Source organism: Mobula birostris, chromosome 21, assembly GCF_030028105.1.
Source record: "Mobula birostris isolate sMobBir1 chromosome 21, sMobBir1.hap1, whole genome shotgun sequence".
NCBI classification, from domain to species: Eukaryota; Metazoa; Chordata; class Chondrichthyes; order Myliobatiformes; family Myliobatidae; genus Mobula; species Mobula birostris.
In genome coordinates, this window is record NC_092390.1 from 53,385,195 (window position 1) to 53,411,124 (window position 25,930).

At 40.8% G+C, this 25,930-nt stretch overlaps 1 protein-coding gene across 7 annotated transcripts in view; it reads right to left on the bottom strand.

Moving 5' to 3' along the window:
* plekha1b (pleckstrin homology domain containing, family A (phosphoinositide binding specific) member 1b) overlaps positions 1–25,930 on the bottom strand; it is an 86,499-nt gene that overhangs the window by 39,142 nt on the left and 21,427 nt on the right. For all 7 annotated transcript variants that reach the window (XR_011882729.1, XM_072239486.1, XM_072239487.1 and 4 more), the window contains exons 2-5: positions 13,315–13,475; positions 12,460–12,516; positions 10,682–10,727; positions 7,080–7,177 (exon numbers count right to left, since the gene is read on the bottom strand). Coding sequence is in view for 6 of the 7 variants with exons in the window: in XM_072239486.1 (XP_072095587.1) it covers positions 7,080–7,177; positions 10,682–10,727; positions 12,460–12,516; positions 13,315–13,455 (342 nt within the window). In the remaining variant the exon portion in view is untranslated. The remainder of the gene's footprint in view (positions 1–7,079; positions 7,178–10,681; positions 10,728–12,459; positions 12,517–13,314; positions 13,476–25,930) is intronic.

Genomic DNA, 25,930 nt, shown 5'->3' on the forward strand with positions numbered 1-25,930 from the left:
TTTAAAAGAGATTAGCTAAGGTTAATCATGCTATTATAAATGTTTTTGATTAAACATTCATAGAACAATAACAGCAAATGTTAGACTGTTGTATATAACATAAAGGAGGCAACGGTAAACAGTGAAATATAAATACAGGTCCACGATCCCTTATCGAAATCCTTGGGGCCAGTTGCACTTCGGAATTCAGAAGTTTTCGGATTTCAGACCCCCACCCCGATGCCAAAAAACACGTATGCTCCAGCCCCTTATTTAACCTGGCTCAGTGCGGTGGACTTAAGACCCGGCGGCGCACCAAACCTACGCACGAACTCCCGTATAATTTAAATCATCTCTAGATTACTTATAGAAACATAGAAAATAGGTGCAGGAGTCGGCCTTTCGGCCCTTCGAGCCTGCACTGCCATTCAGTATGATCATGGCTGATCATCCAACTCAGAACCCTGTACCAGCCTTCCATCCATACCCCCTGATCCCTTTAGCCACAAGGGCCATATCTAACTCCCTCTTAGATATAGCCAATGAACTGGCCTCAACTGTTTCCTGTGGCAGAGAATTCCACAGATTCACCACTCTTTGTGTGAAGTTTTTCCTCATCTCAGTCCTAAGATACCTAATACAATGTAAATGCTATGCAAATTGTTATACTGTATTGTTTAGGGAATAATGACAAGAAAAATTTTTATTTCCAACAAAAACATTCAATAAAACAAAAATATACAGCTTTAAACGAATCGAATCAAACACATGGTAAATGACTTATTCGAATAAATGTAGCACGTCACTGTCACTATAAAACTTCAGTAACTTGGTCTTTCTGATTATTTAAATCATATACAGTGGTAGTTCCAACACTATTTTCTGCAGTAAGACACTACATAGACACACCACGATCAAGCTTCTGTAATAACTCCACTTTCTGCGTTATTGATAGTGATAGATGCTTCCTTCTCTTTTTCTCATTTTTACCCATAGGGGTATCTGCAGCTCTTTTTGACATTTTCACAGTAAAATTAAACACAAAGTCAACAGTGAACATTAAATATCAGTGAACAGCAAATGCACGTGTAACCAGTACGAGCGCTGAGCCATAACTGACGTCTGGCGGCCTCTGCCAGTGCTGCCACGTAACACCTGGGTGACGTCAGCTGTTGGCGAAAAAAAACTTCGGTTTTCAGAGCTTCTTAGATTTCAGAATTTCAGATAAAGGAATGCCCACCTTTAGTATGTAGTTCATTTCAATTTCACAACATTTTCCTGTGTAATTTCAGATGACAATGCAATTTCTAGCAATTTTGTAATTGCCAGATTTAAAGAAAAATTCAAATTCTTATGTGGCACAGAAATTCAATTTTTTCACGATTGCAAGAAAAATACAGAACAAAACGAGCAAGTAGATTAAGAAACAGCAGAACAGATTGGGCCCTAAGCCTATGCTGCCACAATTGTTTAACAGAAGCAATCCAGAAGGTGTAAAAGACCTCAAGGTATTACTGAACCCTTCCCATACTGACAGCTTATTGACACTTTACAGAATGTCTATCATTAGGGACATTCAAAAATTGCTTAAATTTTTATATCAGAAAAAATATTTATTGAACTAAAAATTAGTCGAAAATATTGCAAGTAAATAAAGAGACACAGAACACAATTCTTCAATCCATGTTGGGAATTATATTCAAATCAATGGAGCACCACTACTTATGCTAGTCATTTCTGGAACATGGGTAGATTCCTGAATAGTGGTTATCTATGGGGGAAAATGGTAACTAAAACAAAAAAAAAATACCAGAGGATCTGACTTTCCACAGAAGACCTTAAACTGCCTAACCTCCATTTCCCCCCAACATAATGACTTCTGCAGAGTAACTTTGGGTTTTTTTTTCCATTTTAGTTATTTTCCCCCCAAATCTTAAATATTTGCTTCTCAATTTTATCCAGATATTCAGTCCACGTTGCCCACATCGACATCCCATGCAAACCCCGCATCTTCTACTGCCACGGTGGTCAAAGGCAGCAGATGACTGGGAATGTGCCAGCCTATAATTCCCCCAGTACACTCAGATAGTGAGTTGGAGTAAGAATGGAGCTTCTTGATCACTGATTCAAAACTTTGAAATACTTAGTAACAGACATTATACCTTCACCATAGAGCATTTTCAAGGGATGGCTCTCTAAACTTCAGTAATATATAGAAAAGGCTGGGATTGCCAATATTAGGCATCAGTTGTAATCCTTAGTTGGAAGCTTCTAAAATGAGGTTTCCTTCCCTAGCAAATCAAGTGGATGATGGATGTAGGAACATTGGTAGCCATGTAGTATAAAAATGTCTTTTGTCAATTTTGAGCAAACGGGAAATGAGATGAGAATGGAGACCAATTTAAAGAATGGTTAAAAAAAGAACAGGTAATACTCATCCGACTTTGAGATTAAAGTGCAGTTCTTCTGACAGTAGGCACCTGATGTACTTTGAAAAACATGGTATAAGAGGATAGAACAAAATAACTTGTTTGCAATCAATGGAATTGCACCAATATAGATGTGATACTCCAGAAGATGAATGAGGGAACGCAATTCAACTGAATTCTTTCGGACTCAAGGAAAATGACAGAACAAACAAGATATGCAGCAATTTAACAAACAATATTAAAGATTGTGATAAAAGCCATTACATTAAGCTGTGATCCCTGACTCAATTAGATGAAGATCACAGAAAAAGAAATCCTGGTTAGTCATTCAGTTCCTGGGTCCTTGTACAGTTGGTGCAAATTCGCAGTTTAGTGGAGATAGTTGTCCGACAGAATTCAAAAGCCAAGCCCAAAAATTTCTAGAGTTCAAAGAAAAATAGTTTCATCTCCCCTCACAAAAATTAGTAGAAAAGCCACCTTTCTAAAATTAACAAAACAGGTTAAACTTTAACATTACCGTAAATGGAAGTCCTAAAGCTTGAAGTTCAAATCACAATTTCTATGACAACACTAAACTATTTTTCTAAGTAAATAGAGAAACAGAGTCAGGGTTATACAGCACAGAACAGGCTCTTCAGCAACATGATGACCTTTATTCTGCCCTCGCCCAAGAGTTGCCCCGCTTTTTTTAAGCTAGGCAGATAAACTCCAATACCAGTGTATTTGTAGTTTGAAGGTGGTTTTATTGTTCACTTACACATTACAGTATGCAAGGGGCTCAGTAAAACGACAGTACTTCTCTGCATTCTCACAAAAGGTAGATTCAAATATTGACTAAAATTCCTTTGATTTCTAACAGAATGTTTATAACTGATAGCAACTACATGAAATGCACAAACAATATAAAATGACTGACCTGATGATGAAAGCTAATTGCTTAACAACATGATAGTAAGTAATCAACAGTGGTGAACTTACAAGTAAGCAGTGAGATCTAGTAATTAGAAATAAAATAACAAGCCAAATCAGGAAGACACAACAACCTTTTCGTCTGTATTAGGACTATATCCTTCTATGTCTTACCTATTTAAGTATGTCTAAATGATGCTTAAATATAGTAATTGTTATTCGTTCAACAATCTCTCATTATTAAAGCAAAACAATAGTAGCTTAAGTTGAAATATTCACGGTTACAGAGAAAATGGTCATCAGATGAAGCAAGATCAATAGCGTGGGAGGGTGGGCGGGGGGAAATAACATTTAACCAAAGAGCTCTGAGAAGAACTTATGCAATGTAATAAAGGAATAATGTTCTAACATGCACAATTGGCAGATTGACAAAGATGCAAGCTTTCTAAGAGACTCAGCCAAAGTGCGCATCATAAAACTATTCAAGGTGTGCTTTCAAATCCTTAGTTGCTCAACTTGAATCTCTAATTAGTAATGTAATTAATCAGTCTTGGTCTGTCCTGTGTTTTGTGCTATCACGCCGGAGGAAATATTGTATCATTTCTTAATGCATGCATTACTAAATGACAATAAAAGAAGACTGCGTGTCTTCATAATCTAATTAACATCTGAGTGACCAGAAAGGAATCAAAAACACAAATAAGAGGGGTTCCAGCCATTCAATAAGATCAGGGCAGATCCTGTATGGAGGCCAGTTCCTGCCCACTTCCAACAACCCCCAATTCCCTTAGTGCCCCAAAATTCCCTTACCGCCCTTGTCCCGTATTTCCCTTGCTAAGGTAGAGCGTTCTTATGAAACCTTTCGTGCTGAAATGGTGTAAAGCGAAGAAGCAATTACCATTAATTTATATGGGAAAAATTTTTGAGCGTTCCCAGACCCAAAAAATAACTTACCAAGTCATACCAAATAACAAATAAAACCTAAAATAACACTAACCATATAGTAAAAGCAGGAATGATATGATAAATACACAGACTATATAAAGTAGAAATAATGTATGTACAGTGTAGTTGGGAAGATCAAGCCAAAACCGATTTGTGGGGGGGAAAATCCGCACGTACGCGCATGCGCACCTCACATATGCGCACGTCACGCATGTGCACAAAGGTGCCCGCGCAAGGCTTCATGGGGTAAACACAAGTGTCCTGTATTTGACTGCTACTTTTGTCCTTTATTTGGGAGTAAGAAAGTTGGCAACCCTAACTGTAAAAGACATGTTGAGTTGAGTTTAACCCTACTTGAACACCACCCCCCCCCCACCCCCGGTCGGCTGGTCTGCAACAATATTGTCAATATTAAACCGGTCCGCGGAGCAAAGCAGGTTGGGGACCCCTGGTCTACAGGTTTCAGAATGTGTAGCAGCAATGCAGACCAAAGTGGAAAGCAAGAAGTTACATGTGCATAAAACAAAGTTATACAAATAAGAGTATTTTAAGCCATTTGTTGACTTGGCAAACTAAATTAGCAATAATAGTATGGAGGACATATTCATGTTGTAAGAGATTGTTTCTCAATATTATTAATCTTGAAAACTTAGAGCTCTTTTAGTGCAGGTATTGTGTAAACAGAAATGATTAATGATTAACAACCCTACAAGGAACAGCAATCAGATGAAACTATTCCATAGAAAGTTTGTTCAGCCTGGAACTAAAGATCTTAAATCTGAATAAAGTATACAATGAGTTGGCTATGTCAGACTGGAAAATTATATTAAAAGTTATGTCAGTAAACAATCTACATTTGAAAAATTAACATCAGATTAGAATTTAAAAATTAGACCAAAGGGACAGATTTAACATTGCTAAAAGTAACAGCCAGCCTGATGACTGTAAAGTTTTCAGAACATAGGAAAGACAGACATAAATCTTAGAATTTTGAAGGAGTTCAAAAGAGACAGTGGATGTACTGGTTATCATCTCCATCTACACACATATCAGGAGTGACAAACAACAAATGTGTAAAAGGTAACAAACCGTGCAAATAAGAAAACAATAATAAGTAAGTAAATAAATAAGATTTAGAACATGAGCTCAGCAGTGTTGAGAAAGGTGAAGTCATCCATGCTGATTCAGGAGACTGATTGTTGAAGAGTAATAACTGTTCCTGAAGATTGGTGTGGGACATAAGGAACCTGTGCCTCCTTCCCGATGGCAGCAGTGTGGAGATAACATAGCCTGGACGAGCCTGCACGTTAACTTTCAGTGGTTTGTGTGCAATGACATTCAAGTCCCTCTGAACATCCAACATTTTCTCTCTTCTGTCACTTAAAAGGGAAAGTAGAACCAGAGAGTAGTCTAAAGGGGGAAAAAAAATCCCTCAAGAAAGGGAAGTCTAGAACAAGAGGGTACAGATTTAAAGTAAGAAAGGGAAACATTTGAGTGAGTGCTGAAGTGCAAGTTCTTCCACGTACAGGATGCAACAAACTGTTCGAGGTGGTAGAAGCAAATACAGTTACAATGCTTCAAAGGAATTTGGAAGGGTATTTAGATAAGAATAGAGTAGAGGGATACAAGTCTTAAGTAGGCAAATAGCATTTACATAGATAGGCATTGTGGTCGGCACAACATGCTAGGTCAAATGGTTCATTTTTACACTGTATGATTCGATGATTTTAAATGCTTTTAATCCTTTACAGTGTTCGGTTTTCCATATTGACTGTGCTTTCTGTTCTTCGGAGACGATAGAATTTCTCATGACAGTCCTTACGTCTTAATATAAAGTATGATGACAGACTTGCATTGTCACCACCATTTTCCATACATTATTTTACTTAATTTTTTACATCTAAAGACAGATTGCTCTGGCCCAAAATTATTGTTATTTTCTGCAAGGATCCTGAAAGAGACTTGCGATTCTCTTAATAAAATTCAGAGCACTCTCTTTTAAATCGGAGGTAATCTTGTATTAAGATTCTTAAGTGCAACTGTGGTGCTCAGTCAAAATTACAGATAAATACAAGAAAATATAGGAGATCAGTAGCTGATTCCAATAAATGAAAACATACCTCCCTGTTCATTACTTTGCTTTCCTCCATCTAATCTGTTATGTCAATCCTGTCTGTATTTACATATTCTAATCAAACAATTATTGGTATCTTTGAAGAGCAATGTTAGTCCCATTCTGCCATTCCAGCAACTTTATTTCAGGATTAATGACGCAATTAGTTTAGCACATTGGCTTGGAGAAAAAGAAACATCAAATCACAAACGTTGTCATAATCAGTCATAAAACAGGGAACCCACCCCATTTATCCTGACCAAGCATCCATTTTCACTAATCTTATGTTTCCCCCTCTAGGATTCTCCTCAATTACTTTACCACAACCCGCCCATAGCTCCTGTGCATCCTCCATTCCCTAATGATTCTAGGCTGGGGGCAATTTATAGTAGCTACTTAACCGACCATCCAGCTAGATTTTGATAAGTGGCAGGAAATGGAAGCAGAGAGGAAACCCATGTGATCATGGGGAAAACACGATAACGCCACACATACAGCACTCAGTCAGTATTGAACCTGGGACTGTGAAAATGTGAAGCACCAGTACAAATGTGCCTGAGTAAAAGAATCAACTATAAGACATAATAAAATTATAACATTCCAAACAGAGCAAGATATCTAATTTAACAACAGTCCACGCATGTCATTTATATTTAACGCATGTAGCGCTGTGTTGTAAGGATATTTAAGTAAGCATTACTTACTGTGATCTTGGTGGCTTTGTTCAGAATATTCACCCACTCAACCAAATCTTGCTGATCATTGGCTTGCAGAAAGTATTTTCTCATTCCTGCATTAATAACTGTTATGACACAGGAAGTAAACATGTTACTCATTTATAAAGTAGTGCGAACATTAACTGTTTAAATGCCTTTGTTTAAATATGATCATTTTTGGACTAGGGCCATAATATCTAACTGCAAATATGAACTTAAATAAATGTTGCAAAGTACATTTTTTACTTTGATAAATATGAGATTGTCTTTGATACAAATCAAAGGGGAAGTTTACCATATGGGCCACCTCCATTTATTCAATCACCAAAATTCTCCTGCCTCAAATCAGAAATCTGGGTATATCGCAAAAAGAATTTTATGAAACTTTATTAGACAGGCTATCCTTGCAGCTCACAATAAAATGCGGTATGTAATATTCCATTGCAGGTCTACAGTTATCAACAAAGACATTATCCATTAAATGTAAAGTGGAGGGGAGAAAACACTACTGCCAAAATCCCCAATCATCTCCGTTGAACACAAATACCTTACACGTAATTCTTAGAGGCAATCACTATGCTGCAGCAACTATGTCTTTACAAAATCCTTTACTGAATTTTACCATTAACAAAAATAGATTTCAAGATTTTGTGAGTTACTAAGAATCTGAAACTTGATGTTATCCACTTACAGTAGACACAACTCCACTGTGGTTCAACACTATGCTGAACTTAAAATTACAAATAAGATGAACTAGTTTAATGAACAAAACTATTTCACTATGTGGGAATATGCATTAGCAGAGACGTTTACTCATCGGCTGGGTACTTTCAATCTTACACAATAATCCGTCAAGAAGTGTACAGCAAGTCACCAACGTCAAAATATTTTTTCATAACCTATCTGCAATTGGTATGGTTAGCAAGTTCATTTATGGTAACTGTTAAGAACTCTGAACCGGCATTGGCAATATTCTTCCCTTGTCATTCCGTAACAATAAATAGCATGCAATGTTTTTCTAGGAAAAAGTTTTGACTAAAGCAAACTAAAAAATCTGTAATACTGAGCAAAACACAGAAAATACTGGAGGAACTCAGGCCAGGCAGTATCTATGACATTAATAAACAGTCCACGTTTATTGGAAGGGGGAGGAGATACACGAATAAAAAGATGGGGGGTGGGGGATGGGGAAGGAGGCGAGCTGGAAGGTGATAGGTGAAGCCAGGTCGGTGAAAAACACCAAGGGCTGGAGAAGAAGGAATCTGATAGAACAGAGTTGACTACAAGAGAAAAGGAAGTGGGGGGGGGGGCAGTGGGAAGTAATAGGCAGGTGAGAAGAGATGAAAGCTGATAGTGGGGAAGAGAGAAAGAAAGAAGTGTTTTTTTCCCTTTAAACAGAAGGTGATATTGATATTCATGCCATCAGGTTGGGGGCTACCCAGAAGAATACAAAGTGTGCTCCTCCACTCCGAGTATGTCCTCATCTTGACACAAGACGAACCCATGGACTGACATGTCAGAACAGTAATGGGAATCAGAATTAAAATGCTTGGCCACTGGGAGATGGATCAAATGTGGCAGATGAATCAAAAGTGCCTGATGAAATGGCCCCCCAATTTACAACGGTAGTTGTAAAACCGGTAGTTAGCTAGACAACATCTTTTTCTTGGCTGGGCCATTCTCAATTTTCACAGGAACAGTTTATTTTATCATTCTACTGAGATGCAATGTTACAAATCTCTACAAGTGGAAATTAAATATGCCCAGATCAGGAGATGGCCATTTTTATACCATTAATTAAATACATTCACACAACTGCAAGAAAGCATGCATACATGATTTGCAAGAAATGCTGGAGCTTGACTGACTTCTTAAATATCACGACACATGCCAGTGATAATAAACTTGATTTTGATTCAATACATCTGCAGAAATCGCAAAACCTCTCTTGAATTCCAATGATAGTTTTGTTAATCTGATGGGGACTGTTGCTTTCATCTTTTTCACTTGCACCCCATCCTGTCACACCTGCTGCTTGATCACATGCTGACCCCATATGCTTCCACAGTTACATACATCATTCAGTTTTGTCTTCCAAACCTTGGCCCACATCTATTACTAATCAGATAATGCACTGATAAATAAATGGGTACACAATGGAAACATTAAAAAAGTGGCCCAGATACTACCCTCTGCAGGTCAGTGTGCTTTGAACACCAAAGCCAATATACCGTAGTACTTATGTCAGAAATATACTGAGAGGTCCAATATCAATAACTTCTGACCTTCAACCCCACAACTTGTCTCAGCAATGCCTTCGTGGGGAAGCTCAACCATACCAGCTGAACAGACAAATATACTTTGTATTTGCATGGCTGGCAATCATTTGGATGGCATTGTCAACCTGAATGGACTGGTGAATGGATGCAGAAGGTGTGCTTTCCCCTTATGTATTACTTAATGTTAAACATTTCATGATGAGTTAATACTTTTTGAATTAATAACATATAATGTTAGTTAACTCTACTTCAACCATTTGTAATTGCTTGGTACACCTGTGAATTTAGAAACAATAAAAAACAGCCTAATACTGAGAGCTCTCCAATCTAATACATCACAGGATCCACCATCACCACAGGACACCCCACTACTTTTTACACTACTCTGGCTTATTAAATATTGTAATTATAAATCAACAATTAATCTTGAAATTTAATTTAAACATGACACATTATGGTTTAAAACTTGAAACAAAATACTGGAAACCTAAAACAAAAATAGACAATGCCAGAAACGCTCAGCTAGTCAGCTAGCATCTGAAGCTAGAGAAATAGTCAACTTCAGGTCAATCACAAACAAGAGAAAATATGCAGATGCTGGAAATACAAGAAACACACCCAAAATGCTGGAGGAACTCAGCAGAACAGGCTGCATCTATGGAAGAAAGCAGAGTCAATGTTTTGGGCCGAGACCCTTCCCAGAATGCAAACCCAACCCATCATCCACAATGAGGTTGTACATCTGTGTCAGGATTGTGGCAGTCAATTCAAACCCAAAGATATGTGAACACAAAGAATACTTCTCCACCACTGTAATTCAATAATCCATCATTGTGTCAATCATATGAAGTGTGAACATTTTAGTTTAAAGCAAGGTTTTAAGTGAGTTATTGAAGTAGCGGAGAATAGGTCATCCAGATTTTCTCTTGTTTGAGAGTAGTTCATCATTCTATTTAGTTCAGGGTTCAAGTGTGACAAATGAACATTTGTGAATATGTTGTCATATTCACAAAACTATTTCTGGGACTTGCTGTGTGCAAGTTGGCTATTGCTTTCCTAGATTACAATGTCACAAGGACAGGAAAACACCATAATAAAAGTATTTCTTAACTTAGACTGCACTTCCATAGTAATCCAGGATGATGGGGATATGATAAACCAATGCATAACTGCACAATATTTTATCTTCTTAGTTAGAATAAAAAAACCTGCTACAGTTCTCATCCTATGTACCTATATAGTATATCAAAATCAACTAATGATGACATTAATTAATGGCTCAAACAAAGTATTAAATTGATTAACACTTACCAAAACAGTACTCTGCTTTTGGTCGCTGCTTTGTTGCATCACTGACCTATCAAACCACAGGCAGCAAGTCAACATACAAACAAGTGACACGTTCTGTTTTCTACAGATTTCAGCGGATAAAATAACATAATATAAACGGTTAACTACAGATAACAATGAAAATAAAGGGAGTTAAATATATTAATGACCCTTAGAATAAGGTGCCAAAATTTAATTCTATGATAAAAGTAAACATTCAAGATCAAAACTACTTTTCACTACGTACATCTTCTCATATTCTGAATTTCAAATTTGGCTGTGCAATGCATACAGCAATATCTTGCAACTAAACTATATCTCTAATTAGCATTAGCAATCACAAAAAAAAAATCACACCATGAGAAACTATCATGCACATTTCTTTCTCCCATATTCTTCAGCCTAATTATTTAGTAGTTAGTTGCAATAGAGAAATTGCACAATCAAGGACTATTGGGAAAGGCACTTAATCTAGTTTAGGAGTTCCCAACCAGTCTTATGCCATTGACCAAGGGAATCAATGCTATTAACCAAGGGGTCCATTGGCAGCAGGTTGGGAACCTCTGATCTAGTTTAACCCCCAAGTTGATTAAAAAAAAAGTGAAAGGGCAAAACCACAGCAAAGGCACAATCTCAGAAGCAATGCCTTTCCAATGAGAGAGAAGTTATACTTACTGTATTGATCAAAATTCCTGACTCAATCACTGTTACGTTGTTACTTAGTGAACTGCCTGGTTCACTACCCAATATGGTAACATTGGGTAAATTTTAAAAGCATTGGCTGTGATGAAATGTCAGATGCCCAAGAATTTAAAATAAAATCATCTAATTGCAAGCTCAATCTTTAACTGAACAGGAACAGACTTGTTTTACCCAAAATAATACACAATTAAGGCACTGGATGGAGCCAGCAGTCCAAACTCAAAACATTTCAAAGGTCAAATTAAAATAAGTCAGAAGAGAACACTAACACTGTTGCCCAATGTAGTAAACTGGCACTTAACCAGAAGTCCAGTTACAGAATGCCACAAATAGCACACGAGAGAGGCAGATAGGCAAGTAACTACTTTAAGAAATGGAAGAATGAGCCAAACAAACAAATCCCCACTCTCCTAAAACTGCTGTTTAAAGTGCCTTGGCAAATTTGTTAAATAATCAATTAAGTTTCATGTTGCTTAAATAAAATTTGAGTGCAGCATAATGACGCAAACAAGAGGAATTCTGCAGATGCTGGAAATCCAAGCAACACACATCAAAGTTGCTGGTGAACGCAGCAGAATTCTGATGAAGGGTCTCGGCCTGAAACGTCGACTGTACCTCTTCCTAGAGATCTGCCTGGCCTGCTGCGTTCACCAGCAACTTTGATGTGTGTTGCAGCATAATGACTTCACTTTAACTTTAGTGCACAATACTAATAACCAATTGTAATCTAGGCTTTAAATAAGACCTTTCTCCAAAGTAGTCCATATTGCCTTCAAAAATACTACTAACACAAATCCTTATTTTGATTAATAAGCTTATGATGGAAAAGTATCAAATTTCAGAACATCAAGTCTACATTCTACACTCAAGATTTCAAATTTCAGAGTTGCATCTATATCTTCAGGTCATCTTGTAATAATACGGGTGATATCACAGACACCTAGATTTAGAAATGCACCTGCCATGTATTCTGATTCAAGACTTTCTGCACTACAAAAGTTAAAACTTTTTTGATATTTCTATTTGTTGAGATAAATTCCATCAGAATCCAGAATTACCTTAGAAATATAGGTAAGCTTAAGAGCTCCAACATGCGATGCTCCTAAAGGAAGGTTCTAAAATTAAGCACATATCAAAAGTAAAAATGAGAAACCAGCAATCTCAGTGTTATATTTTTTCAGATAATGTAATATTCATCTATTAAATGCAATCTAAACATGAAATTAAATCAAAATTTGCCCAATTTGCCATTGAAATATGAACTAACATGTTGAAGTGGAGAAGTGCACATGAATGTGAATCTAAAAAATCTGAGATGCATTATATCAATAGCTTTCTTTACGAACAGAAGTTGCTCTCTTTGAAAATCTAGGATTGTTTTTCTTTACATGCACATGGTGAACTTTGCGAGGCGATAAATGAAACAGACACTATGAACATCATGAAGGGTTTAGACCAAGTGAGGAACTGTTTTCCCTGCTGGAAGGGTTAGAATATGATCATTTAAATGACTGACAAAAAGAAAAGTAGAAAGGAAAAGACCTTCCACTCGAGTAAGCGCGATCTGCCAAAAAGGATGGTGGATGCAGGTTTGCTTACTCATCTCAAAAGGAAATTAAATACGGAGGGCAAAAATGAATACATAATACAGGGCTCGGGGAAAATGCACATGTCTGAGACTGTCTGAATTGAACCTCAGACTCAATGGATGGAATGTGTAACCTCCCTATGATTTATTGATGTTCTTTGAAAATCAGTCATGAACTATTTATGATCTATATTTTCATACTAAATAGTAAATCTCCCATTTACATCATACCCAAAAATACTAATTCCACAAAGAACTACTTACTATAATAAATTATAAAAATCAATAACTGTAACTATGTTATCAACAGAAAATCGTTACTGACCTGTGGATTATCCATATACCACAGCAAGCTATCTGCCTGAGTGTCCAGTATAAAGTAACGACGCAGAAATTTTCCACTGTTTTCATTTTCTTCAATGTCTAAAAATCCACAAATTCGATTCTGTCGATCCACATAAGGCATTTCTGATCCTCCACATCACACTGCAAGGGAAATAAACATATTATAGTAGATACAAAATGCATAGGATTATTTTGTTACCCCTTTAGTAAAAGTTCTGAACTCAAGTGCAAATGAATCCAAACATGAATAGAGTGTTAACTTTCTCAAAAGCTGCCCAATATAGTAACACCGAACAATACTTTTCTCAGGAGTAAAAAAAATCTACAAAAAGGATTCAGCTGGGAAGAACTATCTTACTGTATTACTGTAGATATCTGACACCTGTTCAACAAGGTTACCATAAACTTCCAAAGCTGAGCATAAAGATTCATGATACTGTATTTTCTGCACCCCCCCCAAAAGATTCCCATACAGCTGCGCTGGGGAAATGACAGAAAGCAATAAAGATTACATAGAATTTGCAGCTCAGAACCAACCTGATCAATCCACTGGTCTGTACCACAATATAAATTCCATAAACTCATTCTCTGTTCTATTGTCCCTCTCTCCTTCATATCTTGCTCATATCTTCATGAGAAGGGATGAAAATTTGAAGCACATAGTCACATGTATATAAAAAAAACTGAAGATAAACAACTGCCAAGGTCAACTGCTAATGTACAACATTTGTACATTGGCCAACAATTAAGACTGGTTTGGGTGAAGTGATCTTTATTAAAAATCAAACGTTGAATTACCTCTGCAGCTCTTTCCATACCTCCCTTCATCTATATACTCACATGACCTCCTGGCTAGTAATTCACTCTTTTGGACCCCTACCAGTTTACATAAGGCCCGAATCGGTTCACCGATGATGCAATAGCCTCTGCACTCTACTCAGTCCCATCCCACCTGGAGAATGGTGTTTCCTACATCAGAACACTGTTCATCAACTTCAGTTCAGCATTCAATACAATCATTCCTCAGAACCTGGTGGGTAAACTGTCCTTTTTCAATCTCAACATCTTCTGCAACAGGATCTTGGACTTCTTAATGGAGAGACCTCAGATAGACTGTGTTGGCAGCAATAACTCTAGCCCCATCACGTCCAGCACTGGTGTCCCCCATCGCTGTATGCTCAGCCCACTGCTGTTCACACAGCTGACATGACTGTAACCACATATTAACAACATTATTAAATGTGCTGATGACAACAGTGGTTGGCCTCATCAGCAACAATGAGTTGACATACAGAGAGGAAGCAGGGTGCCTTGTGGACTGGTATGAACACAACAACTTGAGTTTCAGCATGAAAAGACTAAAGAGGCTAAGCACTCCCTGCTGCACATCAACGACTCCTCTGAGAATAGACATCGGAGCACCAGATTTCTTGGAGTGCACATCACAGATGATCTCACCTGGTCCCTCAACAACACCAGTCAAGAAAGCACATCAGCACCTCCACTTCCTGAGGAGATAAAGACGAGCGAGGATTCCCACCCCCATTCCAACCACATTCTACCAGAGTATCCTGACCAGCTGTATGGAATTGCAAAAATATCCAACTGCAAGACCCTGCAATGGATTGTGAGGACTGTTGAGAGAATAGTCCCTCTTCCACAATCCAAGACATACCAGAAGCATTGCATTTGCAGCCCTCAGCATTGTCAAGGACCCTTCCCATCTCCCTGACCTTCTACCATCAGGCAGAAGGTACCATAGTACAAGTACAACTGCTAGGCTGGGTAACAGCTTCTTTCCCTCAGCTGTAGAATTTCTGCAACAACCTGCTACCACCCAGTATACATCATTTCTGAGTGCACTAGTAGCAGTAATATTTAATATTTAACTACACATTGCATATACACTTTGTCAACTTTGACATTTACATAATACATGTTTTAATCTGTTGATATTATTGCATTATTATTTTATGTGCTATATGCTATATACACATGTACTTTGTTGTGCACCTTGGTCCCAAAGGAACATTGTTTCATTTAGCTGTATACGCATGCACAGTTTAATAACAATAACCTTGAATGTTAAGTTTGCACAGTTTCAGCACATCACCTAAAACTGACAAACTTTTATAGATGCACAGTGAAAAGTATTCTGACTGGCTATACTATGAGCCTAATATGGAAAACCACAGCCCAATAACAAAAAAACCTTACAAAAAAGTAGTGGAAAAGGCCTCCCCCTCCATTGAATATGTCTACAACATTGCTGCCACAAGAAAGCAGTGTCTATCATCAGGAAGCCCCATAATCCAGGCCATACTCTCTTCTCATTGCTGCCGTTGGGAAGGAGGTACAGGAGCCTTTTGACCCATACTGCCAGGTTCAGGAACAGTTATTGTCCTTCGACCAATAGGCTACTGAACCAGTGTGGATAACTTCACAAACCCCAACAGTGAACTGGTTCCACAGCCTATGGACTCACTTAAAAGACTCTACAACTCATTTAAATTAGTGAGATTATATTTATCTAGACCAGGAATCATAAAACTACTGCAACACACATCAAAGTTGCTGGTGAACGCAGTAGGCCAAGCAGCATCTGTAGGAAGAGGTATAGTCGACGTTTCAGGCCGAGACCCTTCGTCAGGATTAACTGAAGGAAGAATGAGTAAGGGATTTGAAAGTTGGAGGGGGAGGGGGAGATCCAAAATGATAGGAGAAGACAGGAGGGGGAGGGATGGAGCCAAGAGCTGGACAGGTGATTGGCAAAAGGGGATACGAGAGTATCATGGGACAGGAGGTCCGGGAAGAAAGACAGGGGGGGGGGGGACCCAGAGGATGGGCAAGAGGTATATTCAGAGGGACAGAGGGAGAAAAAGGAGAGTGAGAGAAAGAATGTGTGCATAAAAATAAGTAACAGATGGGGTACGAGGGGGAGGTGGGACCTAGCAGAAGTTAGAGAAGTCGATGTTCATGCCATCAGGTTGGAGGCTACCCAGATGGAATATAAGGTGTTGTTTCTCCAACCTGAGTGTGGCTTCATCTTTACAGTAGAGGAGGCCGTGGATAGACATGTCAGAATGGGAATGGGATGTGGAATTAAAATGTGTGGCCACTGGGAGATCCTGCTTTCTCTGGCGGACAGAGCATAGATGTTCAGCAAAGCGGTCTCCCAGTCTGCGTCGGGTCTCGCCAATATATAAAAGGCCACATCGGGAGCACCGGACGCAGTATATCACCCCAGTCGACTCACAAGTGAAGTGTTGCCTCACCTGGAAGGACTGTTTGGGGCCCTGAATGGTGGTAAGGGAGGAAGTGTAAGGGCATGTGTAGCACTTGTTCCGCTTACACGGATAAGTGCCAGGAGGGAGATCAGTGGGGAGGGATGGGGGGGACGAATGGACAAGGGAGTTGTGTAGGGAGCGATCCCTGCGGAATGCAGAGAGAGGGGGGGAGGGAAAGATGTGCTTAGTGGTGGGATCCCGTTGGAGGTGGCGGAAGTTACGGAGAATAATATGTTGGACCCGGAGGCTGGTGGGGTGGTAGGTGAGGACCAGGGGAACCCTATTCCTAGTGGGGTGGCGGGAGGATGGAGTGAGAGCAGATGTACGTGAAATGGGGGAGATGCGTTTAAGAGCAGAGTTGATAGTGGAGGAAGGGAAGCCCTTTCTTTAAAAAAATGAAGACATCTCCCTCGTCCTAGAATGAAAAGCCTCATCCTGAGAGCAGATGCGGCGGAGACGGAGGAATTGGGAGAAGGGGATAGCGTTTTTGCAAGAGACAGGGTGAGAAGAGGAATAGTCCAGATAGCTGTGAGAGTCATTAGGCTTATAGTAGACATCAGTGGATAAGCTGTCTCCAGAGACAGAGACAGAAAGATCTAGAAAGGGGAGGGAGGTGTCGGAAATGGACCAGGTAAACTTGAGGGCAGGGTGAAAGTTGGAGGCAAAGTTAATAAAGTCAACGAGTTCTGCATGCGTGCAGGAAGCAGCGCCATTGCAGTCGTCGATGTAGCGAAGGAAAAGTGGGGGACAGATACCAGAATAGGCACGGAACATAGATTGTTCCACAAACCCAACAAAAAGGCAGGCATAGCTAGGACCCATACGGGTGCCCATAGCTACACCTTTAGTTTGGAGGAAGTGGGAGGAGCCAAAGGAGAAATTATTAAGAGTAAGGACTAATTCCGCTAGATGGAGCAGAGTGGTGGTAGAGGGGAACTGATTAGGTCTGGAATCCAAAAAGAAGCGTAGAGCTTTGAGACCTTCCTGATGGGGGATGGAAGTATATAAGGACTGGACATCCATGGTGAAAATAAAGCGGTGAGGGCCAGGGAACTTAAAATCATCGAAAAGTTTAAGAGCGTGAGAAGTGTCACGAACATAGGTAGGAAGGGATTGAACAAGGGGGGATAAAACAGTGTCGAGGTATGCAGAAATGAGTTCGGTGGGGCAGGAGCAAGCTGAGACAATAGGTCGGCCAGGACAAGCAGGTTTGTGGATCTTGGGTAGGAGGTAGAAACGGGAAGTGCGGGGTGTGGGAACTATAAGGTTGGTAACAGTGGATGGGAGATCCCCTGAGCGGATAAAGTCGGTGATGGTGTGGGAGACAATGGCCTGGTGCTCCTTAGTGGGGTCACGATCGAGGGGTAGATAAGAAGAGGTATCCGCGAGTTGTCGCTGTGCCTCGGCAAGGTAGAGGTCAGTACGCCAGACTACAACAGCACCCCCCTTATCAGCGGGTTTAATAATAAGGTTAGGATTAGTGTGGAGGAAGTGGAGAGCAGAGCGTTCAGAAGGAGTGAGGTTGGAATGGGGACAAGGTGCGGTGAAGTCAAGACGGTTGATGTCCCGTCGGCAATTAGCGATAAAGAGATCCAGAGCAGGCAGAAGACCAGAGCGGGGTGTCCATGAAGAAGAGGAGGGTTGAAGACGGGAGAAGGGGTCATCGGTGGGGGTGGAAGAGTCCTTGCCGAAGAAGTAGGCTCGGAGACGGAGACGGCGGAAGAAAAGTTCCGCATCGTGGCGAACACGGAACTCGCTGAGGTGTGGGCGAAGGGGGACAAAGGTGAGGCCCTTACTGAGGATCGAGCGTTCTGCCTCCGACAGTTGAAGGTCGGAGGGGATGGTAAAGACCCGGCACGGATGAGAGCTGGGATCAGAGAGGGGAGGGGGGAGGCTGGGGGTGTCAATGGAGAGGGGAGGGTTGGGGTGAGAGGAAGATGGAGCCTCCGAGGGCCCAGGAGTTGACGGTGGGATCTGAGGAAGACGGGGCTGCAGAGTGGTGGTGGGGGAAGGGGAGACGGGAGTCACAACAGCAGCACATAAAGACCCGGCCTGGAGTTCAAGGCTGGAATCTTGACAGCGGGGATCAGAGGGGGGAGGGGGGAGGCTGGGGGTGTCAATGGAGAGGGGAGGGTTGGGGTGAGAGGAAGATGGAGCCTCTGAGTACCCAGGAGCTGACGGTGGGATCTGAGGGAGACGGAGTTGCAGAGTGGTGGTGGGGGAAGGGGAGACGGGAGTCACAACAGCAGCACATAAAGACCCGGCCTGGAGTTCAAGGCTGGCGTCGCAGTTGGTGGTTGCGCAATCGCTGTGAAGGTGTCCATGAACTAACCAACTGAAAACTACTGAGTTGGTTATAAAAAACATAAATGGTTCACCAATATCCTCCCAGGGGGGCAGAAATCTGCCATTCCTACCTTTCCGGGGTTATTTGTAGAATCAGAACCATGTTTATTATCACTAACATATGTTGTGATATTTGTTGTTTTCAGGCAGCAGTGTAGCTAAATACATAAAAATACAAAAAAATTTTTTTTAAATAGGGCAAAATGAGAGCAAAATAGTGAAGTAGTGTTCATGGGTTCGTGGACTGTTCAGAAATCTATTGGTGGGACTCAAGCAATATGATTGACTGGTAACAAGAAATGGTCACCATCAACTTGAGGGACAAACCGGATTGGACAATAAATGCTGCATTTACTTCGAATGGATAAATTAGGTATTTCTGAAGTGCAATCAGCAGCAGATATATTAATTTTGCAGAGCAAGCCTGACTGGCTCTGCTCTGAGATGCAATTTATCTCATGGATGCACGTTTATCTAGGAGTTTCTGATGTCAATTCCCACCCCAGCTGGATGGGAGACTTCTGTCAGTCTTGATGATTTTTCAACCTGAGGAATGCTTCCCATACACTAAAGGAAGTGCTTTTGACCTCTGCAACGCTGAACCAGAGCTTGAGACTTGCTGTCGCAAGGCTCAGTTCTGCCTGAAAATTTGAAAATGAAAGGATATCCTGCTAATTCACCCAGAATCACAGCATGCAGGACGTAGAGGCCTTTATGAGGAATAACCTCACACATCCCTGTTTCTGAAATTAGAATTTCTCCTTGGAGTGACGGAGGATGAGAGGTGACCTGATAAGGTGTATAAGATGAAGAGAGGCATTGATCATGTGGATAGTCAGAGGCTTTCTCACAGGGCTGAAATGGCAAACACAAGGCGGCACAGTTTTAAGGTGCTTGGAAGTAGGTACAGAGAAGATGTCAGAGGTAAGTTTTTTTTAAAAAAAACCAGCATGGTGAGTGTGTGGAATGGACTGCCAGTAATGGTGGTGGAGGGGGATACAGTAGGATCTTTTAAGAGACTCCTGGATAGGTACATGGAGCTTAGAAAAACAGAGGGTTATGGGTAACCCTAGGTAATTTCTAAAATAAGTACATGTTTGGCACAGCATTGTGGGCCAAAGGGCCTGTATTGTGCTGTAGATTTTACATGTTTCTATGTAACTCATGTTCTTGGTATTATTTACTGTATTTGAGCAGTTTGTCTTTTGTATATTGGTTGTTTCAGTATTTGTGTAGTTTTTGATTCCATTGTATTTTTCTGTTCTACTGTGAATGTCTGCCTGCAAGAAAATGAATCTCGGGATTGTATATGGTGACATGTACCTACCTTATTAAGCATACCTGAGCATTTCAAAGCCACTTAAAAAAAGGCAATGATTCCAAGTTTCTTAAAATTAGGTTGCAATCTACATATTATAATAAAGTCAAATACTTAATGCCATCTCAGTGGAAAGAAAGGAATGTTTACACTTCATCAACTTCACTTGCAGAATAGCTGAGTGTTTATGTTAATTTGGTGTCCTTTAATGACAGAGATTCAGACACATTGTTTATTTTTTAATTGATTTAGCGACGCAGCAGGTAACAAGGCCTTCCAGTCCAATGAGCGACACCACTCGTATTCCACCTATTTAACACCAGTCTAATCACAGGACAACTTACAATGACCAATGAACCTATTAACCAGTATGGCTTTGGATTGTGGGAGGTAACTGAGTATCCAGAGGGAAGTCACAGGGAGAACGTACAGACTTCTTCCAGACAACAACAAAATTGAACTAAAACGTCCTAAGCTATAACCACTAACTGTGACGCTATCGTGTGTTAAGTATTACAAACATACTTCAGGCAATGAAGATTTATATATAGATTACACTTCGGAAGCGCAGAAGTGATGCACCTAATCTATCACACATTAATTCAAAACATCTGGGATTCTGTAAAATACAGAAACTACGTCCCCTTGTATAACAAAAATGAGCTTTAAAATGCAATTGTATATAACGGAACTGATAGAATACAGATATAATAATGAGACTGACAAAAGCACTAAAGCGCCATTCAGCTCAGCAGAACGTGCAGCTGCTTGTAGTACATTCACTCCTTCTGCCATTCCATCCATCCTATCTCAGTCCTCTGGCATTTCTCTCAATTTGTATTTATGCACATATAAACAAATATTATTTGAGCTAAACACCACAAGATACTATTGTTAAACAAAATCTAACATGAAGATGCAAAAGGAAACTGACCAAAAGTTTGGTCAGGAAATTGGTTTGAAGACAGAGGACTAAAGGAGGAAACAGTCTCAAATATAGTTCAAAGAGAACGAAACCAGTTGTCACTTAATTGTTGGACTATATTTATGAATATATTTCCCTAAGGCAGTCCGATGTTGCCTTCAACCTCACTCTGGCAACTCCTGTGAGGACACTGGTGCCAAGCTGTATCTGCCTTGCCCTTCTCTTAGACAACATCGGTGTCGTGGAGAGGGGAGACTTGCTGCATGGCAACTGCCGGTCTTCTATACAACCTTGCCCAGGCCTGTGCCCTGGAAACTTCCAGGCGCAGATCCATCGTCTCACCAGACTAACAGATGCAACCACATCTTTAAAATACTGTACTTTGAATATATTTTTAAACTATTCAAATGTAGAGCATTTCAGGGTATGCATTTTCATGAAATGAAGATGAACATGCCTATCTTTGCTTTCACTTGCAAAGATTCTTAAAACCAAGACACCTCTGCTGATAAAAGCAGTTCCAATTTTGATGGGAAGGGATTTACAGGATTTTGACCATGCAACTATGGAAGATTGTCCATGTAGTTCCTAACCAGTCTGGTGACCAACTTGGGAGGGGAAATAAGGTCATGCTTATCACATGCATCAATATGTTTCACATCTTGATAGTAATGGTTGTCAGTTTTAGACATGCTGGAGAAGTAACTTGTGCAAGGAATTGCAGTGGATTTTGTAGATGATGCAATCGGAGGCCAAAGTACACTGCTGGTGGAAGAGTTCATATTGGGTACGGTAGAGCTGCTAATCAAGTGGAGTGTTTTGACCACTTCTACTGAGCTTGAGTGCCAAACATCTAGGCAAATGGAAAGTAAATGGAAACTCCAGATGAGTTTTTGATGAACACCCAAGTAGGTACACATTTGAAAACCAGTGGAGACTACAGGGTATAACAGCAAACTGGCCAGAGTGTCATGGTAGAGGAAGTCATTCAAGTTGGTGCAGTGAAAAGAGTGTGTAGTAATGGCGAGGGTTATATCCAATGGACAATGGAATACGGTGGATTCTGATTATTGGGCTATCAGTTAAATCAGGGCAGCCGTTCACTTGGGGCATTTCTTAACGAACAAAAACTAGTTGAGAAAATAGCCAGGATTCCCTTCGTTTAAATGAGACACGACACTGCTTATTTGAGGCAGGAGACTGTTGTCAAACAGTTTCTAACTAGCATCAGTCACGCGCATATGCGTGGCCATTAGACACTGTGCTTGGAACAAACAGTTTTCCAATAGTTTCAGTTTTGTATGTCTATGTTCAAAAAGCAGTGACCTTTGTCACTGATAGCTGGCGAAAAGTAAACAGTAAAACAGCAACACACACAAAAAGTTGCTGGTGAACACAGCAGGCCAGGCAGCATCTACAGGAAGAGGTACAGTCGACGTTTCAGGCCGAGACCCTTCATCAGGACTAACTGAAAGAAGAGATAGTAAGAGATTTGAAAGTGGGCAGGGGAGGGGGAAGATCCAAAATAATAGGAAAAGACAGGAGGGGGAGGATGGAGCTAACAGCTGGAAAGTTGATTGGCAAAAGGGATACGAGGCTGGAGAAGGGAGAGGATAATGGGACAGGAGGCCTAAGGAGAAAGAAAGGGGGAAGGGGAAGCCCAGAGGGTGGGCAAGGAGTATAGTGAGAGGGACAGAGGGAGAAAAAGGAAAAAGAGAGAAAATTAATAGTAGTAATAAATAAACAAATAACAAATGGGGTACGAAGGGGAGGTGGGGCATTAACGAAAGTTAGAGAAGTCAGTGTTCATGCCATCAGGTTGGAGGCTACCCAGACGGAATATAAGGTGTTGTTCTGCCAACCTGAGTGTGGCTTCATCTCGACAGTAGAGGAGGCCGTGGACAGACATATCAGAATGGGAATGGGACGTGGAATTAAAATGTGTGGCCACTAGGGAGATCCTGCTTTCTCTGGCAGACAGAGCGTAGGTGTTCAGCGAAACGGTCTCCCAGCCTGCATCGGATCTCGCCAATATATAGAAGGCCGCACCGGGAGCACCGGACGCAGTATATCACCCCAGCCGACTCACAGGTGAAGTGTTGCCTCACCTGGAAGGACTGTCTGGGGCCCTGAGTGGTGGTGAGGGAGGAAGTGTAAGGGCATGTGTAGCACTTGTTCCGCTTACAAGGATAAGTGCCGGGAGGGAGATCGGTGGGAAGGGATGGGGGTGGGGGGGGGGGAGACAAATGGATAAGGGAGTCGCGTAAGGAGCGATTCCTGCAGAAAGCAGAGGCGGGGTGGGGGGGGAGGAAAGATGTGCTAAGTGGTGGGATCCTGTTGGAGGTGGCGGAAGTTACAGAGAATTATATGGTGGACCCGGAGGCTGGTGGGGTGGTAGGTGAGGAGAAGGGGAACCCTATTCCAGTGGGGTGGCGGGAGGATGGGGTGAGAGCAGATGTGCGTGAAATGAGAGAGATGCGTTTGAGGGCAGAGCTGTTGGTGGAGGAAGGGAAGTCCCTTTCTTTAAAAAAGGAGGACATTTCCTTCGTCCTGGAATAAAAAGCCTCATCCTGAGAGCAGATGCAGCGGAGACGGAGGAATTGCGAAAAGGGGATGGCAGTTTTGCAAGAGACAGGGTGGGAAGGGGAATAGTCCAGGTAGCTCTGAGAGTCCGTAGGCTTATCATAGACATCAATAGATAAGCTGTCTCTAGAGATAGAGACAGAAAGATCAAGGAAGGGGAGGGAGGTGTCAGAAATGGACCAGGTAAGCAGTAAGACAACTGGAACTGTTTTGCTCACCAGTTTCAAGCATTCAGGCTTAGAGATGCTGGAGACAGCCAGGAGTGAAAAGGAAATGATTTCACTACAAGTTAAAACCCACAGAGAATTTGAAGGTATCAGTATTCATCTTGAATATTACAATTTAAATGAAGATTTGGAGGATACAATTGTCATCTGCATTGTATAATGGCAGTCCATTATCTGCACTAGGTGTCTGTGCTAATTTTGTTAACTTACAGTCAAAAGATCCCAACACGGATTAACTCCTCCATCGCGATGTATCAGGAACTAATAGTATTATCATACTGCAGTAGCATTGGTAGTGTTCTCATTTGTTCAGTATTTTATTTAAATACATAATTTCTTACTGAGTTGGTTTTCCTCCCCTACCTTCTTAGCTACTTTCATGAAACTTCGGCAAATTGGGGGCAGGCGCTTAATTGGGCCAAAATGTATTGACTCCGATATGTCACCATTAACCGGAATCCACTGCACAGATAATGTTTTTTGTCGTGTTAAGCAGGGATCAGAAACTCCAATGCTTGCCCAGTGGCAGGGTTATGGACATCTTGGGGATGAAAAGGAATTTGGAATAGGAGTATAAAGAGACAGTTGCCAAACTCGATGGAAACTAATGGCATGGTTAAAGCAACGAAAGAGGTTCTACTGAAAAAAATAGAATTCAAATTACAAAGTAGCACCAAAAACACATGCAAATTCTTATTGGATAAATAAGATCAGAGATTTGAAAGCAAGGCTCAAAAATTGGTGGAAAAAACATTGATTTTCAATGACAGAAAATACAACATGTATACCAAAATTGTTGAAATTATGGCAGTAAGTAGTTATGATTGCAAAAGGGACAGGGCTGGAGAACACTGATATTAAGGATTGTGATAAATGCATGGATCATGAAAAAAGCAGCAAATGAGATCAGTTTGGGTAGAGCTAAGGTGGGCAAAGAAGTGGAAGTTTGCAACAGGTATCCTTTGACAAATGATTTGCCATCTGGAAGGCACACGTCAGTACTACAAGGTACATTATAGGGGTACGTGACAGAGTAAAACAATAATCTCTAAATGTCAGCAAACCGTATTGAGCAAGCCAAATCAGCAGTAAAGAACAAATTCATGGACCAGGAAGGAGATAGCTTTCCACATCAATAAATTGAGGAACCAGTGGCTCGTAAGCTTGCAAATGACACCAACATTTGATAGTATAGTAGGCAGTGATAAAGATTATCCAAGATTATAACAGGATGTAGATTAACTGGGACAGTGAATAAAGAAATGGCAGGTCAGATTTAACTGTACAAAACGTTGCATTTTGGGAAGTCAATCGAAGACAGAGCTTGCATGGTAAATAGTAGAGGCCTGAAGGGTGTTGTAGAACAGAGACCAAAGGGTACAAGTACATAGTTCCCTGTAAGTGATGGCACAAGGGTGATGAAGATCATGTTTGGGATGTTTGCCTTCATTAGTCTAAACATAGAGCAATAGCTGAAATGTCAGGTCACAGCCGTACAGGATATTGGTGAAACCCTAACACAAGTGCTATGTGCTGCTCTGATCACATAGCTGCAGGGGGAGAAGCCATTAAACTGGAAAGAAGTCAAAAGATTCACAAAGGTGGTGCCACCAGAAGGCTTGAATTACAAGGAGAAACTGGATAGGCTGGGCTATTTTCCTGAAGATCGGAGGCCAAGAGGTGACCTTAGAGGTTTATAAAGATATAAAAGGCCTGTCTCCCCACCCCCCACCCCACCCCTCAGATTTGGGGAGTCTGAAACGAGAAAGGTTGATTGTAAGAAAAGAACATTTAAAGGGGAGCTGAGGATCACCACACAGAGTATGGTGGGTATATGGAACAAGCTGTCACAAGTAATAGAGGTGGGTACCAGTGCAATCTTTGAAAGACGTTTAGACAGGTGCATAAGA